This window comes from Dicentrarchus labrax, unplaced genomic scaffold (genome assembly GCF_905237075.1).
Source record: "Dicentrarchus labrax unplaced genomic scaffold, dlabrax2021, whole genome shotgun sequence".
Classification (NCBI taxonomy): domain Eukaryota; kingdom Metazoa; phylum Chordata; class Actinopteri; family Moronidae; genus Dicentrarchus; species Dicentrarchus labrax.
In genome coordinates, this window is record NW_026136722.1 from 4,317,287 (window position 1) to 4,340,977 (window position 23,691).

General features: G+C 41.8%; 2 protein-coding genes across 3 annotated transcripts; one reads left to right on the forward strand and one right to left on the reverse strand.

Annotated features, from left to right (window-relative positions):
- The first annotated feature begins 5,612 nt into the window (after positions 1 to 5,612).
- On the forward strand, positions 5,613 to 12,631 carry tefb (TEF transcription factor, PAR bZIP family member b). The gene is given in 5 exon segments (XM_051387493.1): positions 5,613 to 6,270; positions 6,984 to 7,447; positions 7,449 to 7,551; positions 8,687 to 8,904; positions 9,229 to 12,631. Coding segments are annotated over 5 exon segments (1,146 nt in total). The 5' UTR covers positions 5,613 to 6,125; the 3' UTR covers positions 9,445 to 12,631.
- A 1,210-nt stretch (positions 12,632 to 13,841) lies between these two features.
- Positions 13,842 to 23,433, reverse strand: LOC127356571 (protein Tob2). Of its 2 annotated transcripts, XM_051388425.1 has the most exons (3): positions 21,852 to 23,433; positions 18,956 to 19,031; positions 13,842 to 18,836 (listed from the first exon to the last, which is right to left on the reverse strand). In XM_051388425.1, the coding sequence occupies exon 3, from the start codon at positions 18,811 to 18,813 to the stop codon at positions 17,602 to 17,604; it is 1,212 nt and encodes a 403-aa protein (XP_051244385.1). In that variant the 5' UTR covers positions 18,814 to 18,836; positions 18,956 to 19,031; positions 21,852 to 23,433; the 3' UTR covers positions 13,842 to 17,601. The 2 variants fall into 2 exon arrangements, with proteins under 2 accessions (XP_051244385.1, XP_051244384.1); XM_051388424.1 differs by having other exon boundaries at positions 13,842 to 19,031; positions 21,852 to 23,432.
- Between the last annotated feature and the right edge of the window lie 258 nt (positions 23,434 to 23,691).

Sequence of the window (23,691 nt, forward strand, 5' to 3'; positions counted from 1 at the left end):
TAAAAGTACCCCAACAGTATAGAGTAGTTCAAAGGGCTCATCCTACTACCAACTTCAACATAAAACAGTGATAATCTAATAAAATATATAATAATTTAACTCACAGGAGCCAATGTTTGTTCTTTCTTTCTTTTACTTAATGAGTTAATATTTTGAATGCAGGACTTTGACTTCTAATGTACAGTGTGCTATTGCTACCACTGCTCCTTCCACCGCTGTAAGTAAACACAGTTTCATTGCACCTGTTTAGGCACTACTCCAACACGTCACTAGATGGTGCGGAGCGCGCGGGTGGACCTGGTCTCGAGCCTCCTTTTGGCTCGCACGTGTAGCCGTGCGTGGGGAGAAATGTGCTCGGCTGAACAGGGTTGTTGTTGTGGATATCATGCATTAGAGCCCGCCCCCCCCACCTGCTTTCTCATTGGCTCTGCGGTGTGACCGACAGGCGAGTGCTCTTCTGTCATCGATTCCCCCGGCTCCAGGGGGCGTGGCCTCACCTGCTCATTATAATACAAGTTGTTAGGACACATGCAAGCGTCCCCGTGACGTGACCTGCTGCAAAGTTTTTAGAAAGTGAGTGAAGTCGGGAGCTGAGAGCACACTCACTCACAGGTTCTCTTCTCGGTTGGACTCGTTTCTGATCATCATGTCAACAGCTAACCAGATCTTCTTTGGGGACAGGAGCGACGTTCCTGATCTCCTCAAGTCCCTGGCGGACTATCCCTTCTCCTTCCCTGCCTTTGATGACACAGGTAAAAAAAAATGTTCTTTCTTTATTTAGTAGTTTTTTAGTAGACAAGTTTCAAGAACAAGCTTGAAACTTGTCAAAGTGTTGCTCTTATTATTTCATACCGCTTTAGGGTCAAGAGCAATGTTAAGGTACTTATACCTTTTAATATTTTATACTGCTTTACCTATATTCGGCTACATTTGGAAAAAGTGTGCTATTTATTCTACTAAGCCTACATTTATGTGACTAATATGTAGAAGTGTTCATTATTATAGAATAAACTACCCAACCATACCCAGTATGTAAACATCACCAGTAATAATAATCCAATCATATAATATAGCCCTTTGGTAGTGGCCATCCTGCTGCCTAATGAGTAGCTACTTTTACTTTTGATGCTCTGTCAAAACTTCTGAAGTGAAATTAGGAATGCAGGACTTTTATTTTTACATCAAGGTATTGCTTCTTTTTATTAAAAAAGACTTCTTCCACATTTGGTGCAAAATTATTATTAGTAGAAGAGAACTTTAATCCTGATACATGGGAAATTTTAAAACCTCTGTTGAAGAAAAATCATTCAAGTCCAATTCAGGTTTGCTGTTGTGGTGTGTTTAATAAAGCATGCCGGCATCCTGGTGAACTTACTTACACAGCACAGGTCTGAGTCGGTAAGTGGACCCAGAGCAAATGAAACAAGGTACTTTTATACATGGGATACAATAGACAGTATGTAAATGGTATTCATTGATCAGGCAGTCACCAGATGTTACATGATTAACATCGGAGTCAGAGGGAAGTAAGACAAAAGGTAGTGGACAGACCAAATGTGATTAACAGTGGAAGGTCGGGTGGGTGTGGGGTTTGATCAAGAGGACAGGAGGAAGTATGGGGGGGGTGGTGGCTGCCTCAGAAGACAGTATGAATATACATTTGAGTGTGAAAAGGACATGACCAGTAGGGGGTTGTCGTTTCTTCCTCACCTCACAACCCTCATTACAGTGGGATTAAATGTAGTCTGCTCTCTCATACATCACACTCCTGCTGCAATCGGGAACTCATCTTGGCATTGATTACTACTGTAGTAAAGCTGATCATGAAGTTATCCCTGCTGCAAAGTCCAGGCCTATATGGAAATGTGTCGTGCTACTTTGATCTCTCAAAATGTGCACAACTGATCAAAGGCAGTAAGATTACATTGTGTCAGCAAACTGTTTGAGCTGTTCCTCCGTGCAGTCACAACACAGCAAGCCTGCAACTGATGCAACAACACTGAAACACTCCTCACTCAATGTTTCATCACATCATTAGTTTCTTTGTGCACATGGTTCTTTATGTATACTTTCTTGCTTAGTGTTTTTTTTAACCGTCTTTATTCGATAGTTGACAGCAGAGACAGGCAGGAAGTGCGTGGAGAGAGTGAGGGGAGGTGACATGCAACAGAGGCCCGCAGGTGTAATTGAACCAGTTATGTTGGTATCACATGTTATGGTAACTCAGACCACTAGGCAGCAGCCCTTCTCTTTCTTACTTCAAGTGTTGTTTTGCTTTTTTTCCTCACCTGCACATGTCAGAACTGCTCTCCTCCAGATGGTGAGGACAGTGCTGAGAGTACATTATGCAGTATGTGCAGTTTACTGGTCAGACTTCCACATCCAAGTGAAACTGAACCTTTGCAACATTGCAGGAATAAGTTTTACTTTGCTATTATGCTCTTTTACTATGCTGCTATCATTATTATTACTCGGTCTGCCTATAGACGAGAAATGTCTTCAGACAGCCTTGTCAGTGCGACTGCTGTGGTAAGCTGTTAGTGCTTTGTGAGTTTTGGAAAGATGGGGAAAAAGTTGGTGTCAAGCCCTGTACTATAACTCTAATGCATCCTGCTGTAAACATCGGCATGAATATCCTATAGAACAGAATAAAAATTTTAATTTCAGTCATCTGCAGCCTTGTTCTCTAAATATTGTCATCGGCATCAGCCAGTGAAAAACCCATGTTGGTCAACCACTAATTCCCTGTTGTTGAATAAAATTTGCCTGTAAACTGCTGGTATGCAAATTAGGAATTTGGACATGGCTGTATAATCTCTTGAAGGGTCCATCAGTGGGGTGGATGTTTGGAGGGTTTGGGTAAGCCGAGGGACAGTGGGGTCACACATCCTGGTAGACAATGGTGGGATTCACATTCCGCATTGTAAGAAGGATCTTGTTTGTGGTACGAAGTTGTTCACATATTTGTGTCATTGGACCACATGCAAACTAAATATCATCTTGTAATTTAAAATATACACAAGTGGCATTATTCATTTAATGTCATAATCTTGGACTCCCAACACTGAGGCATTTGCTGATCATGCTGACACATCAAGAATATAAGCCATGTGCATGATGTGCATAAGTCTTTACAGTAAATCTCATAATATAACACTGTAGAGCTGAATGAAATGTACTTGCATGTCTCGAGGAGGACAGAATGCACACGACAGCATAGTTTTAAAATAAATATCTGATTGGCTTAACTTGATTGGATATGAAATCATCATTCAAATTCTTATAAAAACGTGGCGTCATGGCTGTTGACCTCATCAATATCACTTAAGGTATAAGATTTTGAAAAGAAAATAACTGCAACATATGAAGCTTGTGTCACTATGATGTTATAATTCAGCATTTTACGCCCTCTGCAGCAGCAAGAAGATACTCATTAATTCTCCCTGATGACTGATGGTAGGCTGTCACATGCCCCATCCAGTGATGAAATTCATTCTTCTAAATTATACTTGCCTTTGTTTCATGGGTTCATTATCATTGATTTAGACACACTATTGTTCACATCTGCATTGACAGTTTCACTGTCTTGTTTGTTGCGCCTGTTAATAATGTGACATGACGCTGATGGATCACCCTACTGTTTGCCCTTTCCTTTAGTTGCGATCAATAATAATAATGATTACTTATTCTCTTTGTGATGCCCTGATATTTCTTTCTGACCTTTTCTTTGTGCATTTCATGTCTTTAAGCAGCATGAACATGCTACAACATGCTAGGATGCAAAAAAAACCTTAATAATCTCTGTTTGTTCATTATAATGATTGATTTTAACATTAAATAAGAGTTTGCCAAGCATACAGCATTTTCTCATCACACTACACACTCACACTGTGATGTATAAAACCTGTAAAACAGCAGACGTCTCCCCTGCTGCAGAGAGGAAAAACACAATAAGAGGATTTTCTGTTAAAACTCTGCCTTTCTGCTTAGAACCATGATGCAGTTTGCATACAAAAGCCTCCTGTTCTCATTTGTCCTGAAACAACTGGACCACAAGGCCACCTCCTGTCTGAGCTGCTTCATGGCAGTAAATACAATGTTTTCATCAATATGAGATTCTTCAAAGATAGGGCCACACAGCAGGATTTTTAGTAAGTAACAAGGAATGACAACTTTGTGAACTGTGAACTGTTTGCACAAGTACAGGTGAGGCACCATCCGTTATTTAAGAAAAGGTTGTGGTTATTGTGTCAGGCACAGAGTCAGACTGACCCAGTTACCCCTGCCACTATTAATCAACCTGACAAAGAGGGAGTCTCAGGCCATGTACCAGTCCTATGCTACAGAGAGTCTGTAGTATGTTTATACAAGAAAAATGACAAAATAAACTCCTACAACAGATGGTGACGCGACCCCTGGCAGTAGATCTTAGGTGCTCTCGCTCTTCATTAAGTTAAATTGGCAGCTGACATCTGTGTGTGAATACATTGCATCGTTTACTGTTGGTTCAAAGAAGTAAAGTGAATTGATTTCTCGCATACTAACTGGAAACTACTATAGTGTAGTGCATGCTGCTATAGTATGGAATAGAGACTTAGCTGTAGTCTACAGTCTGTCAAGGTGCCAACTTATGTAGCTTGAGTGATTACCCAGTTAACACTTTACAGAACAGATGTTTAATTAAACTGGATTTCACTATAAACACTTTTAAAGTAAAGATTATTATAAATGTTTCAGAGAAATGAAATACAGTGCAGCACTCACAAAGCAGTTTGACTAGTTCATAGCTGGATTTTCCTCCTTATCAGTGTCAGTATCATCAACCAATAACCCTAGAGTTCTTAGGTAGTCACAACATTTAGACAATAATACATTAGCAGAAACCACAATTGACCAGTTAAATGGATAAACGTTGTGGGGCAGTAGACACGAGGCACTTTGTTTACCATGTGGTTACTGTGGTTACTGTGGTGAACTCCAGGGGGAAAACGCAGATTAGTGTTGAAGGTGGGGTGTTGTGCAGTTTGAACATCGTGTTCCTGAACCCAAACATCCTGCTGAGGACTGCGCGCTCACTGTCTCTTGCAATATAGCAGCGCGTGCACGGAAACGTGAGATTTCCCCTTTTGTTGTGGCACCGCGAGCGTTTGATGTTGAATGTGTAAATAGGACGGATAATGTAAGTTAGGCCTAATCAATAAATGATACTATAGAAACAGTCTGAATGAATGGTGACTTTAATAGTTGAACTGTAACACAATAATTATAACTACTCATTATAAAGACCCTGTGTAACATTAACCAGAGCTGTCTCGTGAACAACGTGTACTCTGTTTGGGTCTCGTGCCAGCTGTTCTAACCGTGAGCGCGTGCCCGCTCCACTCGCCTTGGCCCGCACGTGCGAATTGTCTGAAGCCACGCCCCTCGACAGATTGTGCTTTCACGTGAGGTGGAGGCGGTGGGGGTGCACGTGTTTGGCCACGAGTTATCGTCCCGTGCAGAATTAGGACGCGAGCGACTGAAAGTCCTTGCACGAGCACAGTGCGCGCGGTGTTTTGGGGATGGCTCGACAGTTTAATATGCGCTCATAATGAGAGCGTGCAAATGAATGTGTGCTTCCCGCGAGCACTGACACTATCCACTTAAATAAATCGATATATTGGCTGCACGCGAGTGTATGTTCTCATTGTGGTTAACGTTCCGCTCGTGTAGCCTTTTTATTGATCATTGATTATTGATTATTGATCATTGAACAGTCGCAGAGCTAACAGAAGAGTCGCTCCGGGTACTCTGCGTTCACAGCCGCTGTACTATACGTTAATATGGACAGAGCAGACAGCCAATCAGCGGCTACTATTCCGAGAGTGGGCGGGGCATGCAGCTCATGAATATCCAATGAGCGCTCTCGGTGGGCGAGGAGAACAACGGGTCTGTGTAGTGTTGTTTTTGCGTCCAAACGCGTTGATATTGTCAAACAAAAAGGCCTGAGAGCAGCAGCGGTGGTGAAGAAATCAACGTAGAGCCGCGTTTCCGTTTTGTGTCTGTTGTTTCCCGGTGGAGGAGGCAGCTCTCGGTACCGTCAGGAACGTTTTCCCCCGGTCTACTCGGAGCTTGGAAAGGAAACAATGCCAGGCAAAGCCGCGGTGACAGTGGCTCTTCAGCCCAGCGGTAAGGGGGTCATTACGGCGGCTCCACAGAAGTCGTTCCCGTTCGCTTTGAAGAAGATCATGGATATTCCTCCTCCTAACATCCTGGAGGAAGGTGACGACGGTAAGATCACAATGCAAATACCGGCGCTCAGTTTTCCAGTTGGTTGGTGCCTTGTGCATTAACTACGAGTTTATCGACGGGTTGTTGTTGTTGTTGTTTTTCAAGCTGTATATGGTCAAACTGTATGTGCAAAGTCTGTGTCAGGGGCTTTTGTCGTTTTCGTTGGATTTAATAAACGATGGTCGTTAATGGGGCGAGATTAGGACGGACATGCCGTATGTCGCACAGAGCTAGTTTTCTTCCGAGGCTGCGAGGAAACAAAAAAGAACAAAAAGTTCCAACTCCTCTCTGCTGCTCTCCAAGCAGCGCACACACACTGGAGATACACTCACAGACAAAGACATTGGTTGGCTTTTCATTTAACATACTGGTCTAGTGTTATTTGGTCCCTAGTTTTTGTGGTGGTGTTTTATGTTTTGTGGTGCATGGAGAGGAACAAGCAGGTCTCTCTCCAGTGTTTCTGTGATTTTCCTCGTCCTCCTGTCTGGTTTCCCTGGAGCCTCAATCTGCATTTTATTTAATCTAGAGATCTACTTTCTCACTTTAAAGATCATTGACATATTCGGTCACCACCACACCCCCTTTCTTCCCACTGTGACTCTTTCCATCCATTACTTGACTTTTCCTGTTTGTGTCTCAAACTCTCTGAAAGTCATGTGTGCAAAAGAAAAGCCATTTACTGAACTGCTGTTTCCTCCTGTCTTTTAATGCAGAAATAGAGAAAGAGAAGCTGTGCTCATCTGAGGATGTGGAGGGAGGCGGGGCTGGGGCAGCCAGTGCTGGTGGAGGTTCTAGAGGAGGTGGCGGAGGCGGCGGTGGAGGGGTATCAGCCTCCTTGACACCAGCCATTTGGGAGAAGACCATCCCCTATGATGGGGAGACGTTCCACTTGGAGTACATGGACCTGGATGAGTTCCTCCTGGAGAATGGTATTCCTGTCACCTTGGAGGAGGAGGAGCTGCAGAAGACTCTCTCCTCCGTGGTAGGCAAAGGCAAATCCATCCCCAAGGTTACTGCTACAGCTACTACTACGCCTGCTGCTGCTGCTGCTGCTGCTGCAGCCTCCGTCTCCACCACAGCATCTTCCCCCTCCATCTCTGCCAGCTCTCTGGTTGCTTCAGATCCAGAAGAAACGGTGACAGTCACTACATTACTACCAGCTAAACTAGAAGAAGAAGAGGAGGAAGGAGGAGGAGGAGGAAGAAGAAGAGGAAGGACAAGAAGAGGAGTCTTTGTCTGAGGAGGCGACAACAGAAGTGGAAGTGAAAGAGAAGAAAACAGGTGAGAATTAATAAGATGTTGTTACATCTCAGATCATTTATACTGTTTTTTAATTCCCCATTACTGTTTTATAAAATATATTCCTGCTAGCTGAGCATCTTAAATTCTGTGTCTAGAAGAAGAATACTAAACAATGAAATTTGCTGCTACAACCTGTTGTTCAGTATTATTTGCTCTAGCCACGTTCACACTGGTGTAACATTAACTAACATTGCAGCATGTAGACACACAGACAAAAGGCAGACCTTTGAGCCCATGCTATAGCTTTTATATGTTTGGGTAATGGCCAGTATGACGGTCCACTCCACATTATGCGGGAAACTCAAAGGAGGGAAAAAAATCAATGTGCAAGTACAAATATCAAATTCACAGCACTCAGAGGGAAAATCTACATCAAAATGTTTGCATATGTACACGAGAGCCTAACTGATATAGGATTCTTGAGAAAAATACCAATTTTTAGAGGGAGAAAATTCACTGATATGCAGCCGATATTTTTAAACCGTAACAAAATTTTTGTTTTTATTTGTGGATTGCAAATGTAGCCAGAAGGCTGCTTTCTTAAACAACCAACTTAAATAATACTTATGTTTAATATTCTTTTAATAAGTTAAATAATTAAACATACTATACATTGTCAACCAATTCTAATTCTATTCTAATCTAGGCATTACTGAGAGCTGCTTCTTCTCTTTTACTCTGTACTGCTCGCCACAGTATTGTAAATCACAGTCCACTCTGCTGGATAAACTTTGCAGTGACACTAATATATTAACACATTTGTCTGCATTACAAAAACACTTTTCATATATGCACATATCGGATTAAAAAAAACGATATATCAGTTGGGCTTTAATGTACGCACGGGGCACACAGAAGCCCAACACGTCGATAAATGTATCTGGAAAAAAAGGCATATAATACAGCCTCAAACATCAACACCTCCCTGACACAGTCTGAAACTGAACATTATGAGAGATGATGTATTTATTTGTAGTATACTTGACGAGTCAGCTGAACAGTATTAGTGATCAATAAGACTATAAGTTGTGTAAGTTATGAGTACCTAATGGTTAATTGGGAGGTTGAGAAGCCTATCTTGTATTCAAGATACTTTTTATCTCCATATTCATAGAACGTAACCCTGCAGAACGTAACACACCCTCCCCCATCGACCCAGAAGCCATTGAGGTGGACATCAATTTCCAGCCGGATCCCACAGACCTGGTCCTGTCCAGTGTGCCGGGGGGAGAGCTGTTCAACCCGCGCAAACACAAGTTCTCAGAGGAGGAGCTGAAACCGCAGCCTATGATCAAGAAGGCCAAGAAAGTGTTTGTTCCAGATGAGCAGAAGGTAGGTTGATTTAATCATATCAAGCTTTCCCCCAAAAACCCCCTTTTTAATAATTGAGATAAAAACTGTTAATACATATAAAATAAAACACACATGAACTTTTACACCACAAAAAGAAATGATTAAACCTGATTGCAGTTGGACTTTAAGGCCTCAGGTAAAGATGAAAGCATTTGCTTGTGGATTAGAGATCAAAGATAGGGAGGGATGTTTTCACAACACAGATGTTGTTTGTTTTTAAATCCCTTGCTAATGTCAGTTATGTTCAACTCTGCCTCTCCCTTTCTGGCTATTCCATTCATCTTCTCTCTTTCTCTCCCTCAGGACGATAGATACTGGTCCAGGAGAAAGAAGAACAATGTGGCAGCAAAGCGTTCTCGCGACGCACGGCGGCTGAAGGAGAATCAGATCACGGTGCGCGCCTCCTTCCTGGAACGGGAAAACGCGGCACTCCGGCAGCAAGTGGCCGAGCTGCGAAAGGACTGTGGTCGCTGCAAGAACATCCTGGTCCGATATGAGGCTAAGTATGGCCCACTGTAAAGAACTCAGAATTACAAAGTATCAATGAGACAAAAAGCAGAACTCCCTTCCCCGCAGAATTCAACACAGACACAAACACCAAGGGAATCTAAATTTGCACTGTTGTCTTTGCTGGCCTCCAGTCACTGTGTCAACCTCCCGAGTTTTGGATACACACTGGTAGGCAGCGAGGCATGATGGGAGCGGTGGTCACAGGAAGGCCTGTGGAGAGCGCCTGGCTCCTACACTCAGAGAGAGGAAGCGAACGATTGTGGATACTCCCATGGTCAAACACACATGGAAAATATGATCTGTCTCAACACAGTTTCAACAATGTCAGGAAATATGAAAAGAGCCGACTGGTATAGAAGAATCACAGGCTGTTAAATACTACACAAATTATAGTTTTATCACTGCACAGCACTTCTTCTTAGTGGACCAAAGCATGTGTGTAAGTTGTGTATTTGGACTGGCGCACACTTGCCGTCCCTCACATTTCCTTGTGTTGTACTTACATTAGTGTTTGTTATGTCTGTACTTCCTTTAAAATACTCCAGCTGTGGCTCAGAAGAACGATGTTGATTAACTCCAGGCAGGTCAGGAGAAATTAATAGGTGAATAAGGGAGCGGGAGACCGATTCACAGTGGTACAGTGGCTGAGGAGAAAGGAAGCAAAGATCTCAGGCTGGCAGAGGAGAAAAGGGTGAGAGTCCGTTTCTGATGTGATTCAGTCACAGTTCTTCCTTCTTATAATCCACATGCACGCCTCTGCGCACACAAACACTGTTTAAACTGTTTTGTATATATAGTCATAATCGCCCTGCACCACAGAGATAGGTGCGCCTATCAGTGTGTAATTCATTTATGCACTTTTTCTTAAAAAAAACAGTGTGTAGAGATTACAGTGGTGGCAGGTATCTACCTTATTTACCACAAACACCACGGGAGACACAGTAGCTTGTTCAGAAAAAAACCTTGCATGGCCCACTATTTAAAGCTACTCAGTTTCCTTTTCTACTAACCTCAGATCAGCTTCGAGAGCCTCACACAAGATTTTGTTAAAAGATGATGATTTTACAAACAGAGAGAGAGTAGTTGTTTTGGTTTTTTGTAGGTTACTATTGAAGGCATATGTCTGATGATCTCTAGGGCCCTCACTAGTGGAGGGGTATGATAACATGTAGGGATGTTTATTTTACTGCACACTGCAGGTAGAGGGCGCTAAAGCCACTGCCTGCCAGATCATGGTGTAGTGATGGCTGGATTGATTTTTTTGTTTTGTTTTTTTTCTTAAATGAAGGCAGGCCCAAAGTTGACTGCTTCTAAACCTTGTAAATAAACAACTCTCAAGTCTCACGGTCTTCATTTCCTGAGACAGGGATTCTGACTGTGTCTTTATTAACTCAATACTATTCCTTATATTTGCCAAATAGTCAATGAGTGCTGTATTTATTCTGATGGTAATAATGCATCTATTAATTGTGATGTATAACAATATGTCAGATAATTCTATTTCCTTTGAGGAACAATACTTCTAATGAAACCAATGCAGGGAATTAAATGGGTAAACTGTGCTTTTGGATGTTTTAAAAACAGATTTATATAGTTTTATGGGATCTTATTTTTTCTCTATATACTTACAGTATGTGTCTGAACACACAGAGGACAGGGCAGACGCTTATTTACCTCATCCAACACTTCCTATTTTGAATGGGTCAAAGTTTAGCAGGGCTACAGCGCGGTGTTGGTTGAAACAGAGAGCACATAAAAAGCAGCTTGGTTCCATTTGGCAAAAACCTTAAATCCGAGTTGATAAATTGAGTTATTTTTTGCCAAATTGGCTGAGTCTGTGTCTCAATTAGTAAATACATTACAGACTGTTATGGGACTCTATATCTCAAGTGTCTTTGGCTGATGCAGATTTCGTGATCGGTCGGCTTGTGCTCATTATCGCCGTAATCTTGAAAAGAAAATACATGTGGCAATAATACTCTGTTATGTAATGCTCGTTTTATTTCAGTGATGATGTTGTATGTAAAATTGCTATGATGTACTAAATAGAAATGCCCCAAAGTCATTTGTGCTTCCAGTTTAGATCCTTTGTAGTCTAGGATCCTAATGCATGAAACCCGGTGAATTAGTTTTTTTGTTTTTTGTTTTGCATATTTTACACCAAGTGTACTTATGTCTGTAAACCATCACTGAAAACCAGATATGTTTTTGGATGGGTAGGTCGATGGTCTATTGTACAGTTTTGTCAAAAGAAAAAGCAGAACATCTTTGCTATGATGTCCTGTGTTTATGACTGGCATAAAAGCGCTACCTATCCTTGTGCAGCCAGTGCTCAACCTTGGGTGAACATCAGTTGAAAACAGCATCTTTTGATCACTGTGGGATTGTTTTCTATTTACTAAAGATTGATCTTTATCTAGATACACTGGATCAGTTGGTGATTTTGTGTTTTCTTGATAGATTCTGTGTTTAAGTTTCCAGATGGCGTAGTATAACACACATTTCCTAGCAATGTGTTTTATTTTGCATTGACATTCAAACTTGACATTGACTGCATTGTGCTGTTTATACATTGACGTAGTTGATGAATGCAAACTTTTGGTTACTTTTCAACTTGATTAAAAATGTCCTGCATAAGGCTAAGTAAAGGTACTGGCCAAAGGGAGCCTTTTAGAAGACAACAAATCAAGATATTTTATAGTACTGCATACAGTATGTAGCAAAGTCTTACTCTTTTTTTTTTGATGCGTAGCACCTCATGAAACTGGCTTGCAACTCACAAACCTGCTCAATGACATATAGCAGGCTGCAAAGGAAAATTATGATTAGAAGCGGTTTAGATCTGCAAATGTAGATATGAATGTTAGACAAAGATAGTAATAGCTGCTATCTCTGAACTGCTGTTTTCAGGTCTGAAACTGTCCGCTCTGCGCTTCGCATCAATACCATTATGCCCTTCTGTACTATTCAGTAAGTAGCTACAATACTCCTGGAAAAATATTTCAAAGTCTATATTGCAAACATTTTTACAGTTTTGTTTGTTTTGTGGTGTTTTGATTTATTTTCTCTTTTTATATAAACATATGTTGGGTGTTTTTGTATTGTCCTAACCATGTATTGGATACATGCAACAGCAGTACCATGTCCTAACTGTATCTTGTATCATGCATATGAAATAAATTGGGATTTAATGACATGGTTTGACCTTGCCTGAGTCATCGACCAGCTGCAGCAGCTCTAATGGGAGGCACACTGGTGCTGAGAGACAAAGAAGCAATAGATAACAAAAGAAGCACGGTTTGGTGGACAAATGGAACCATCTTACTTATCCTTAAACTCATCCTTGATGCACACATGCACCATCCCTCCGAGTGCACATGTACACACACACACAACGTGATTGTTTTCTTTTAGACGCCTTGTCTTTGCACTGTCCCTTCGTTGCCTGCTGCTCATCAGTATTCCAGAGGAGTAGGAGATGTTGCGTAATGATCACATCGACACACTGGGGAGCAGCGTTGCGTAACAGCAGCAGCAGCCTCAAAGACCAGTGGGATGAGTGTGTGTGTGTGTGTTGTATGTGTGGAAGATGGAGAAAGGAAAGAGAAAGTAAGGGAGGGGCTCTGGGAATCAGGTGGGGGGGGGCAAGGACAGGAAAGGATCAAGTGGTTGGAAGGAGGGGAGAGGGGAGGAGAGGGGAGGAGAGGAGAGGAGAGGAGAGGAAAGGGTGCTGAACGTGAGAAGAGAGAAGTGGGGGAGGAGATGGGGCAAGGGGATGGAAGGAGAAAAGATGGAGAATGGGGATGCAGTTAAAGACATGTGAGCCGAGGGAGGGAGGGAGACGCAGGGATGCAGTGAGTGGGCGATGAAGATGTGGAGGAGAGTAGAGGAGAGCCAAGGAGGAGCCTAGCCATGCATGTTAATGTCACACCACTGCACGTTACTATAGAAAGCACAGCCCAGTGTGTTCACATGAGCGAGCCAACGTTACAGCTGTGGCTGTATCTGACAGAGGCACTAGCACAGGACAGACAGACCGACCGACCGACCGACCGACCGACAGACGACTGGATGATGAAATATAAAGTAATATCTGCTGGGATGGGTCCAGCTGAGGTGGGTGGTGAGCAATCTGGCTCCTCACCGTTTGAGAATTTTCATCTTTGCTTTGAATTATTGATCAAACATCACTGGAGTTTGTTTACTGCCATAAGAGAACACATTGCTCAGGCTTTTCAGAGGAACGCAGGGATCCACTCCTCAAACTTTGATCTGCAATATGTTCAAATCTAACACACGTAGACATTAAGAGGTGAGAGGATGTGCATGTCTGCATTATTTTTCACGTAAAAGGTTTAATTCATGTGCTCTACATACCCATAAACAATGAGGACGACACAAATAGCTTATTTTCCATGCTTATTTTTGCCAATCTGATTTTTTTATTACAAACTTAAAAAAGAATCTGATACAATAAGAAACTGCAGTAGTAACTCCCCATTCTCGAGGGGCAGCACAGAAAACAGGTCATTGCATTTCAGTAGTGAAAGATTCATTACACATCTACAGGGTGTACGGATCAGATACAAAATAGGAAAAATAATAAAATACAGGCAGGAAAGAAAGCACTATATTTATACATCATCTGAACTTTTAATTATATCTATTTTACTCTTAAATGTTAAATTTTTTACATAGAAAATAAACTTCTTTTATGACAATGAAATATTCCAAAGTGCAAAATAAAACGCACACATCGATATAAGCAAAGGACATCAGAATACAAAATTCTTGTTTTTCCTCTTCATTAATGTTCAACCCTGATTGTAGAGTAGCCTGCGTTTAGAGCTGATCTCTGGTGCGCTGTCTAATCTGTTCTTTTCAAGTGTAAAACACAAACCAGCAGTCACTCTTAAAGATGTGAGCTTTTACAATAATCATTCACATCCTCAGATCTCTCACCTTAAGAGCCCAAATTTGTATGCAGAGGAAATTTACAACACACCTCGTTTGCACTGAATAATCTGACAAATGTGGAGGAAAAAAGACAAAAAACAAAACAAAAAAACAAGGGGTCATTTGGACATGCATGTGACTAAAAATCTTTCCAAGACTTTTAAACACAATAAAATGAGCAGCCCCCCCCCCATTTATTTTCTGCAGGCCATCTCAACCAGGGTCGACTAACGACAGATCAAAATACACATTCACAGCACATTCATTTCCTTCAACCTTCCAAACCTGCCGTAACACTGTCTTCCTATTGAGGAGATATATATTTTTCTTCTGGGTGCAGAGAGGTAGTAACCCCTTAAATCCTTCAGGGTAATTTAAATTATGGCATTACATTACACTGGAGAAGGGTGAGCATCTGTGTAAGCAAAGACAGTCTGGGATATGGCTATAGTATCAGGACCAAAGGACCAGGCTGAAGAAATCTGGTGAGAAAAAGTTAAGTGTTGACTGGAAATATAATACGAGGAAGGTTAAAAGACATTATTGTTCATATAAATCTGAAGCTATCTGGGTTTGGGTACTGTAGCAGCTACTACAGACAAAAACAGGCAGGCTAAGTGAGTAGTGTTGATGTGCAATTGTTTAGAAAAAGAGGGGAGAAATAGGCTTGCTGACCACACAATATGCAATAAATTCACATAAAAAGGGAGGTTCATTGCACTCAAAAATGAATCTGAAATGTGGAGATTTTTGGTTTAAATGTACTGCCTATGGGAGTAGTGTTGTCAGACTGCCCTGGGAGCACATAGCGATCTTTTCCTACACAAACCCACTGTAAACATTCACATCTTAAACTCCAAATCCAACTTGAAGAATGAATACATTTACCCGTCTTATTAGACAAATGCTGTACAAGGTACAATACACATTCAATACTTTATTCTGTACATCTTTATTTTTGTCTCAGTTTGCATATATTCATGTTATTTTCTGAAAAAATAACCTCAGCATGTAAGAAACTAAACAAAGAATCTGAACATAAGAACTTTTTTTATATACATATTCCTGGACTTGTCATGTCTTACTCATACAAATGTAAGTGATAATTTGCAAAAACAAAAATATAGAAATATTGGAAATAAATTACAAAACAAAAATTATAAATGCATTTTTCCCTCATAATCATAACATTTACAGAGATGTGTACCTCCCCACCCATTCCCTTGAAAAGAACAAAACCAAAAAAAAAAAAAAAAAAAAAAAGAAATAAAGAAATTAAACTTTCATGCATATGACAAGCTGTCACATTGCAAAACCAGCGTCAAGGGTCCTTGTTTCATCTTGTACAAAAACATTTACGGGTCTAGAAAACATTCAAATAAAACGGACAAGACAGACAGCATCTCCTCACCAGCATGATGCATCTGAATACAAATTAAGCTCCTGTTTAAATCTCTAAAGCATTTCATGACAGCTGAATAAAATGTGCAGTTACCAAACAAGAGGGCAAAGGAATGGTTTAGCGCTCATGTCTGTGGGCGACACACAGCATCAGGAGCCCAGTAATAAAGTGCTGGACAGCTCAAATGGACATCTGGGGGTTACCCTTCCCTGTAGTGACTAACCAACAATCACATGGACCCGGCTGGTAAACAAACCTTAGTTAGAAACGGCAGACTTCCACAGATCTGACAAGCCATCAAATAAAGAGTCAAAAGCGACACACCAATAAAGAACATTCATCTTTGTATCTTTGTCTACATCACTGCGACTGGGGGGGAAGACAGAGCAGAACCTGAACTGTGTGTATATTCTGGTTTTCCTTTGTTAACAGCCAGAGGAGCAGAGATCACTGAAGAATTTCAAGAGGAGGGAGAGAATAGTGTGAGCGTTTGGCTTCAATACCATTTAAACTCACCAGAAACGTGCTCTGGGTTTTAAAGTGTCGTTCTCTAAGCCAACACAGCCCGGACGCCACACAGGCAACAGAACCCTCTAGCTGCTTCTCTCCCTCTCTCATTTCCTTCTGTCTTCCCTTCTCTCCCACCTCCCTCTCTCCTCTTCATGCAGAGGAAAACCTCTCCTTCATAGTCAAAGTCATGCTAAGCCATTTATCACAATCCCTACTGCTTAACTGCTGCATCCCCTCCCCCTCACCTCCTTCTACACACACACACACACACACGGAATTGTGTGTATGTGCACATATTTCTGCGTATGTGTGTGCATTGTCTGTCCATTTGAATACATGTATGAAGCCATAACTTGCATCCCTGTGTGTATAATTGAGGTATCAGCACATGTTTATTGTCTTAAAATGGAAAGATCTATTTGCTTTTCACATTCCCCAAGGTTTCCCCGACCTTCCCAGCTGCAGTTTCCCCCGACAGGTACAATACATTCTACTACATCGCTCCTGTAACACCCCGATGCCCCTCTTCTGCTCCCTCTGCTGCTCTCATTTAAATTTAAGCCCACGTCATGTACACGTTCCAGCTGACGATAAACTGCATCCAATATGCACCCCGGTGACAACAACAGAGTCAAATTGTGCCTGTGCACGAGTGCGTTTCAAGGGTAACGGGCCCATCGTACAAACAAGTCTCTCGATCACGCCGAGCCACAACAAAACAGAACAGGACTACACACACGCAGAGACAGCAGAGCCCCCCTCTCTGTATTTGTGGCAAGTAGGGCAGAGCAGATTGCAGAGCAAAGTGCTGAGCTTTCCACAGCCGTCGTTCCCTGCAGGACTTGGCGAGGTCCTTTTTCACAGCATGACAGTGCAGTGCAAATGGAGCTATACTAGAGCCGGGTCCATTAAACTACAAGAAAAAAAGAAAAGTCCCTCGCATCAACATTCAATGCAAAATAATAAACATAAAGAGATTGGCAACGACTCAAGGTAGAAAGAAACTCAACCCCCACCCCACCCCACCCCACCCACCAACTCCTGTCATCAAAGCCAACACGCAGAACATGAGTAACAGCAATGAACAAAAGGGCAGGGTGGAGTTGGGGGTTATGCTGGAACAAAACAGATCACATGAACTATTCAGTGGACGTGGTATTTTAAATCTTTGTAGTAAAACTAATTCTTAACTCGTATTAGTATTAGAACAATTTGTTAGAAAAACTGAAAATATCTGGAGAATCATTGTCCTACACCCACCTCCTCCTACAACAATTCTTATCATTACAAATGAAGGCTTAGTTGGCCAGCACGACAGGCTGGAAGGACTGGCTAGGATATTGCAGGTTGTAGCTTCCTAAACCCTCGACAAACGGTGGCTTCTCCATGTAGGGGATTCCTCCGTTGCTGCCAATGATGCCCACGCTCTGGGCAGGAGGAGGGCTGGAGAAGGGGTCAAAAGATGGATGGGTGTTAACAGTGTGGGGGGGTTGGAATGGGCTGGCATGAGGCTGCATGGGCTGGGTGTCGCCGTCGAAGTAAAGAGGGCCTGGGGATCCTGGGTAGACAAACTCTTTGGCGTTGGGAGAGAGCTGGCTGGCAATGGGACCTCCGAGGGAGTGCAAGGAGAGGGACAGGGGCTTGTGCTTCAGCAGCTCTGGCGCTGAGATGGTGGTGGGAGACCGGGAGAGCATCCTCTGGGCAGGGGGTATGACGACAGCAGAGCTAGCTGCCGACCCGGCCCCGCTGCACTTCTTCATCTTGGTCGAGCCGAATTTAGTGGCGGCGAAGCTTGCGGTGGTGAAGGTGATGGGCTGAGGACGGGCAGTGGGAAGAGTCGAGGGCTGCTGCTGAGTGGAGAGGTAGGGAAGCCCGCCGCTGGGAGGGGAAGGGGTGGAGGTGTTAGAGGAGTGGGCAGCAGGGTCGGTGGGTGTGCTGGAGCTAGGGTAGCTAAAGAGCCCGGGGCAGGACTGGCCAGACAGTGGTGTGGGAGAGCTAGAGAGCGACGGCATGAGGGCAGGAGATGCCTGGCTTCCAATTGGTACAAACACCTGAGCATCTGGGTTGAAGCCCAGACTCTTGGCCTCCTCCGCCTCTGCATCTCCTTTACCCTCTCTGATCACCCCCTCGACTCTCTCGCTGTCACACCCGAGGCCTGGAGGGTCCTCCAGGTAGAGAACCTTCACTGCCCCCTTCTCTCCAATCTGGTAGGATACCTCGTAAGGGTCAATCCACACACTGAGTTCTGCAGGAACATTTGCACGCACTTCCTCCGTGTCCAGTCCACTTCTCTTGGCGGCCAACTCAACCACGGGGTCCCTTGGTGCTCCCAGGTGAATACAGCGGAAGGCAGAACCTCTGAGGGGGGCTTCCGGGTACCAGTGACCCTCAAAACGAGATACCAGTATCCTCTCCAGCTCCTCGCCGAACAGGTCGGCTCGACGCCGAGGCAGCTTGTTGTACAGGTAGGACACGATGAAGTTGAGGGCAACCTTAACTTCTAGATGCATGGCCGCACCAGGTTAGCGCCGTCCTGGGAGCAAAGTGATCAAGATGATGATGAAAGTGAGGCAATGCAAATTTAACAAGGAGTTTTTCCTCTAGGTTATTGAAAAGTGTATGATTCTTTTAGTGTCACCATGGTAAAGGCACCTTGAAGGCAGGGGCAGCAGGTTGCAGGGTTTTTTTTGTGTCGTCACAAATATACAACAATGTTTTCAGGTCCCAACTGTGAAGGAAAAAACAAAGGAAAGCTGTCATTTTACCTGGCAAGAAATGGTTTAGAATCAAAAAGGGGTTAAGACGTGGTTATCGAGCTGTATACAGGAAATAATTATATTTTTAGGGACATAGAAAGCCTTTTTCATTAATTATCATTTTACACATTTAAGCAAGTATTATTTACAGGTTTGTTTTTGTCAGCAACAATTAAACATACTAAAACTTGCATTTTGTTGTTTTCTTTAAAGAATCGCAATTTAAAAACACAAACAAACTGCATTACAGTAAAGACATGCTGCCAATTACGACACTTTTGAGCATACATGGTTCAGTAAATGCATCACTTAAGTGACACACACACACACGCGAGAGAAATATACACGTCTGCCGGTTTGGGACCAGCGGATGAGTTGCTGCTCAATGACATACACTGAGACATACTATCTGTACTGGCCCGTGATGGCAAAGATTAATTTAAATTGGAAACTTGACACTTGTCTAATTTGTTGTGAAATGACTTTAAAGCAATTAAAAATAGATTCAAAGAGCTCGGTGAAACAGTGTGAGAAGCCCATTGTAATGCCTTTAGGAGTCAAATTGCATTTCTCTAATACAGTACAGCAAAAATACATTACATTTGTTAGACATGTGATTACTTAAAAAGGGATGAGGGGAAAATATTCCAGCATCACTGAATATACATACTGTATATTGTTTGTTCAGAGAAGAGCAAACATATTTACACAACCACTATTCTTATTCAGTGACACACAGCAATTATACACATTTAATATTTAATATTTTGGTTTTATCAACTACACGGTGTACTGATGGATGTGGCAGATGCTGTGTTGTGGGCTGCATAAATCCTTTATAATCTGAATCCGATCCCATGGAGTGCCTCCTGCTTAATGCTTAAACACACAGTCACACAGCCCATTCATCACCATGCAGAGTCAAACCGAGTGAAAGATTACATGCAAAAAGGAAAAATAAAAACAACGCCACAAGACTCACAAAGAAAGAAGAGTAAAATGGCAGGACAGTTAGACGACTTCACAGAACACCATTTCCCACCATGCAGTGTGCGCGATCACCCCCTCCCCTCCCCCAATACGCACACACAAACAATTCACTCACATTCACTTCCCTGCCAGATGGGGATTCGGCAGCTAAGATTAGAAAGACGCCTCCGATTAAAGACAATTCTAATGTTATTACAGATAAAGCTGCACAGGCTGCATGCAGGGCTGCCGGAGTGACAGCTCAAGACGAGATTTACATTTCTCCCATCGCATGAAAAAGGTGACATTGAAGGATAAGATGGGGGTTGGTTAGAATGGGCTATAAATAGGGCCCCATTTTGCATCATGTATGGTGCCACTTCTCTCCACAACCTGTTTTAAAAAATGAGTTAAAGGGAATAAAGGATCTTAGAGCCCAGAAGAATCCACCGGCCGGTCACCTGCAACAGCCATCATCACTAAACACCTTGAGTACACACACAGCTGAGCCGCCTACAGCATCTACTGCATTTCGTACCTCTCATTATTTAAAAAAAAGGAACAAAAAACAAAAAAACAGTAAGATACACAAGATCCAATGTCATTCAATGACAGAGGAATAACTCAGTTAATATGTGCAGATTTGCTGCTTCAGGAGAGCAATAGATGGTCTAAATCGTAAACCACAGCATGCAGTTTTTAAATAAAAACATCAAAATCTTCCATATTCACAGAATCCCTCGCCGTGTTGATCCCTATATTCCTCACATGCAGATTTGCTACACAGCTTGAGGGAGCTGGATTCGTTTTTACAGGCCTGTTGTTGTGGGTCAGACCAACAGCAGGATCTATAGAGCTATTTTTGTTTACATGGACTCATTATCAGAGCTGCAAATGTGTGTGTGCTGCAAAGCATCCACTACATGACAGCTTTTATCCATTAAGCTGCAGATTTATCTTAAGCACAAGCTACAATTATATCTATGAAAGCAAAAGCCCCTTTATAAATTATTGTTATAATTGTTAAGAGCAACATAAAGAAAAGGCCCATCTGAGCTGAAGTGATCACCACACACAAACCTCCATACAACAGGACATTTATATTCTTTGCTATTCCTTTTTGTCTTGTTGAATTCAGTTTTCTCCCATTTGGACTTTAACAGATTGTAGTTGGTTAGTAGTTTAAATTGGGAATATGTTGCAAATCTACAAGATGCCAAGTAATGGACGTAAACGTGCAAGAAGAGCGTGAGATTGGAGAAATATAAGCCAGGTCTGCATGTGTGATGACAAGCTCAGATAACACGGGAGCAGGGTCTACCTGGGGATTACTGCCATATGTCAGTCAAAAGGCACTGGAGCAGATAGGACACTGGTTTAGCTGACATGCAAGTAAAGAATCCCTCCATGCCAAATTGTCGCTGTAAATTAAATTATAAAGCTAATTAAGTGGTGAGCAGCCTATCGACCGAGTGTGTGCACTGAGCAATGGAGAAAGAGTCTCTCCTCAGCATAAACAACCCCGACAAAACAAATAAAAAAAAAACGAAAATTAAACGTGACAGCCGAGCAGACTTTAAGAGGGTCACCCGAGCTAATATAAATATATAACGGGCCGAGACAAAAACAAAAGCTGAGTCTGTAGTCAGTGGCTGAACCAGTACAGTCATTCATTATAGTCAGCGCATTTTGATGGATGGACAACGCTTCTGGAAAGACAAACAGCAACACACAGCAACATGCTGTTTTCCGTGAACACGCCTATAAGGATATTAAAATTAAATTAGCACGTTTCATGCACCGGCTGGCATTTAATTACTCACCTATCGTTACTGATGCCCCAGCTTGACTCGTACTCCTGCGTTTCTGTTTTAATTCCCTTGTGTTGTCTCGGGTATCAAGGCGGATCAGTCGAGTCGCTGGTGCAGAGGCTGACCTGTAGATATTCTTTCACCGTGGTATTGTTGGTTTTGGTTGAGTGCTACCCCAGTTCTCAGATGGTCAAAGGTTTTTCCCAGTTAGTCTTCAGCTGACACTTTGCATGGAGGGTCCAGAGAAACTTTACTGTTTGACAACCCGGCGTATATATACAGTGTGACTCGCCCACACGCCCGTGACGGCAGGGACTACTTTCTTCATATTGTAGTAGCTGTTGGCTTATTATTATTGTTTTTTTCCCATATAGCGGAATTTATATCTCTCTTTTCCTTTCAGAAAATAATCAGTGCGATCCCTGTGGACAATATCTATTTTAATATCAACCCGCAGACTGATAAAAAAACAAAAACAAAAATGTCTCTCCTCACTTTCATTACCATATGTGGACCCATAGTCTTCCTCCAGTGGCGACGCCACAAACACAACAAATTGAGACGTTTTTTTTCATTCTATAAAATTATATTTACGTAGCTGGCTCTAGTTTAATTCGCGCAGGGATATTTGTAGTTCCCTACGGTGCTGAACAATTTGCTAAAAATACAAGTGGTGATAGCAACAGAGTCTCTATTGGCTGAGATGGGGGAGGAACCACAGATTATTGGGTTGAAGCGTCCATTCAGCTGCTAAAGCAACCTGACTTTTACCAAGGGCTTGTGGGTAATGATGTTCTTATCGCTAAATCATGTGCTGCAATAAGTCTTAAATAATATCACGGGCTTTAACTTTTTGTTGATTCCGGGTTTATTTTGCAGTCACACAATATTAGACTACAGTTTTCTTCACTGTAGCATCAAGGTTCAATAGTATATTATGGTTTGGACTGTGATTATGGATATATTCACAAAATGTTTCATTTTAAATCATATGAATTTAAAAGCAAATCAGAGCCTTATGCGAGCAAATTGGGTAGCCATAAAAAGCAAAACAAAATATGTCACAATAAGTGTAGAACTGATATTCTGGATGAGAGTTTTGAAAAATGTGAGTCCTAGTACATTTAAGCATTTTTGCATAATTGTTTGACTAATTTGCTTTTTATCAAAGCTAAACTATTTGTTTTCTTTTGAAGTCGTACTTCAGAATGTGTAATGTCAGGCAATAGGACTTAGTGACACTACAGTTAGGACTCATCTTAATGTACTGGAAACAGATTATTGACTTTTTTGAGTGCATTTTTTGAGTATTGTGAGATTTGTATCAGGTAGAAAATATTTTCAAAATAAGACTGTAACTGCCAAATAAAGGGAATAACAGCTAGAAGCACAATATTGGGAGTATAAAGTAGTCAAAAATGGAACTACTGAAGTACAATTTTGTACTTCAGTACTCAAGCAAATGTTAGTTAGCCTGCTTTCCACCACTGTCTAGTTCATGCATGTGTAAAAAGATTAGAGATAAAGTTATATGAAATACAGATGTCATCAAGATGTTAAAGCTACATAATTTCCAAAAAGTTCAGAGACAGACTGGAAGGGAAAGAATATAACAATTTCTCAATATCTTAACAAAATAATAAATATAAAATGAAAATAAATAATAATAATAATAAAAAATAAAGAATAATAACATATATTTGTTTGAATTATAATTAATCTTTTTCCTTCCAGTAATAATAATAAAAATAAAGAATAATACCATATATTTGTTTGAATTATAATTAATATTTTTCCTTCCAGTAATAATAATAAAAATAAAGAATAATACCATATATTGGTTTGAATTATA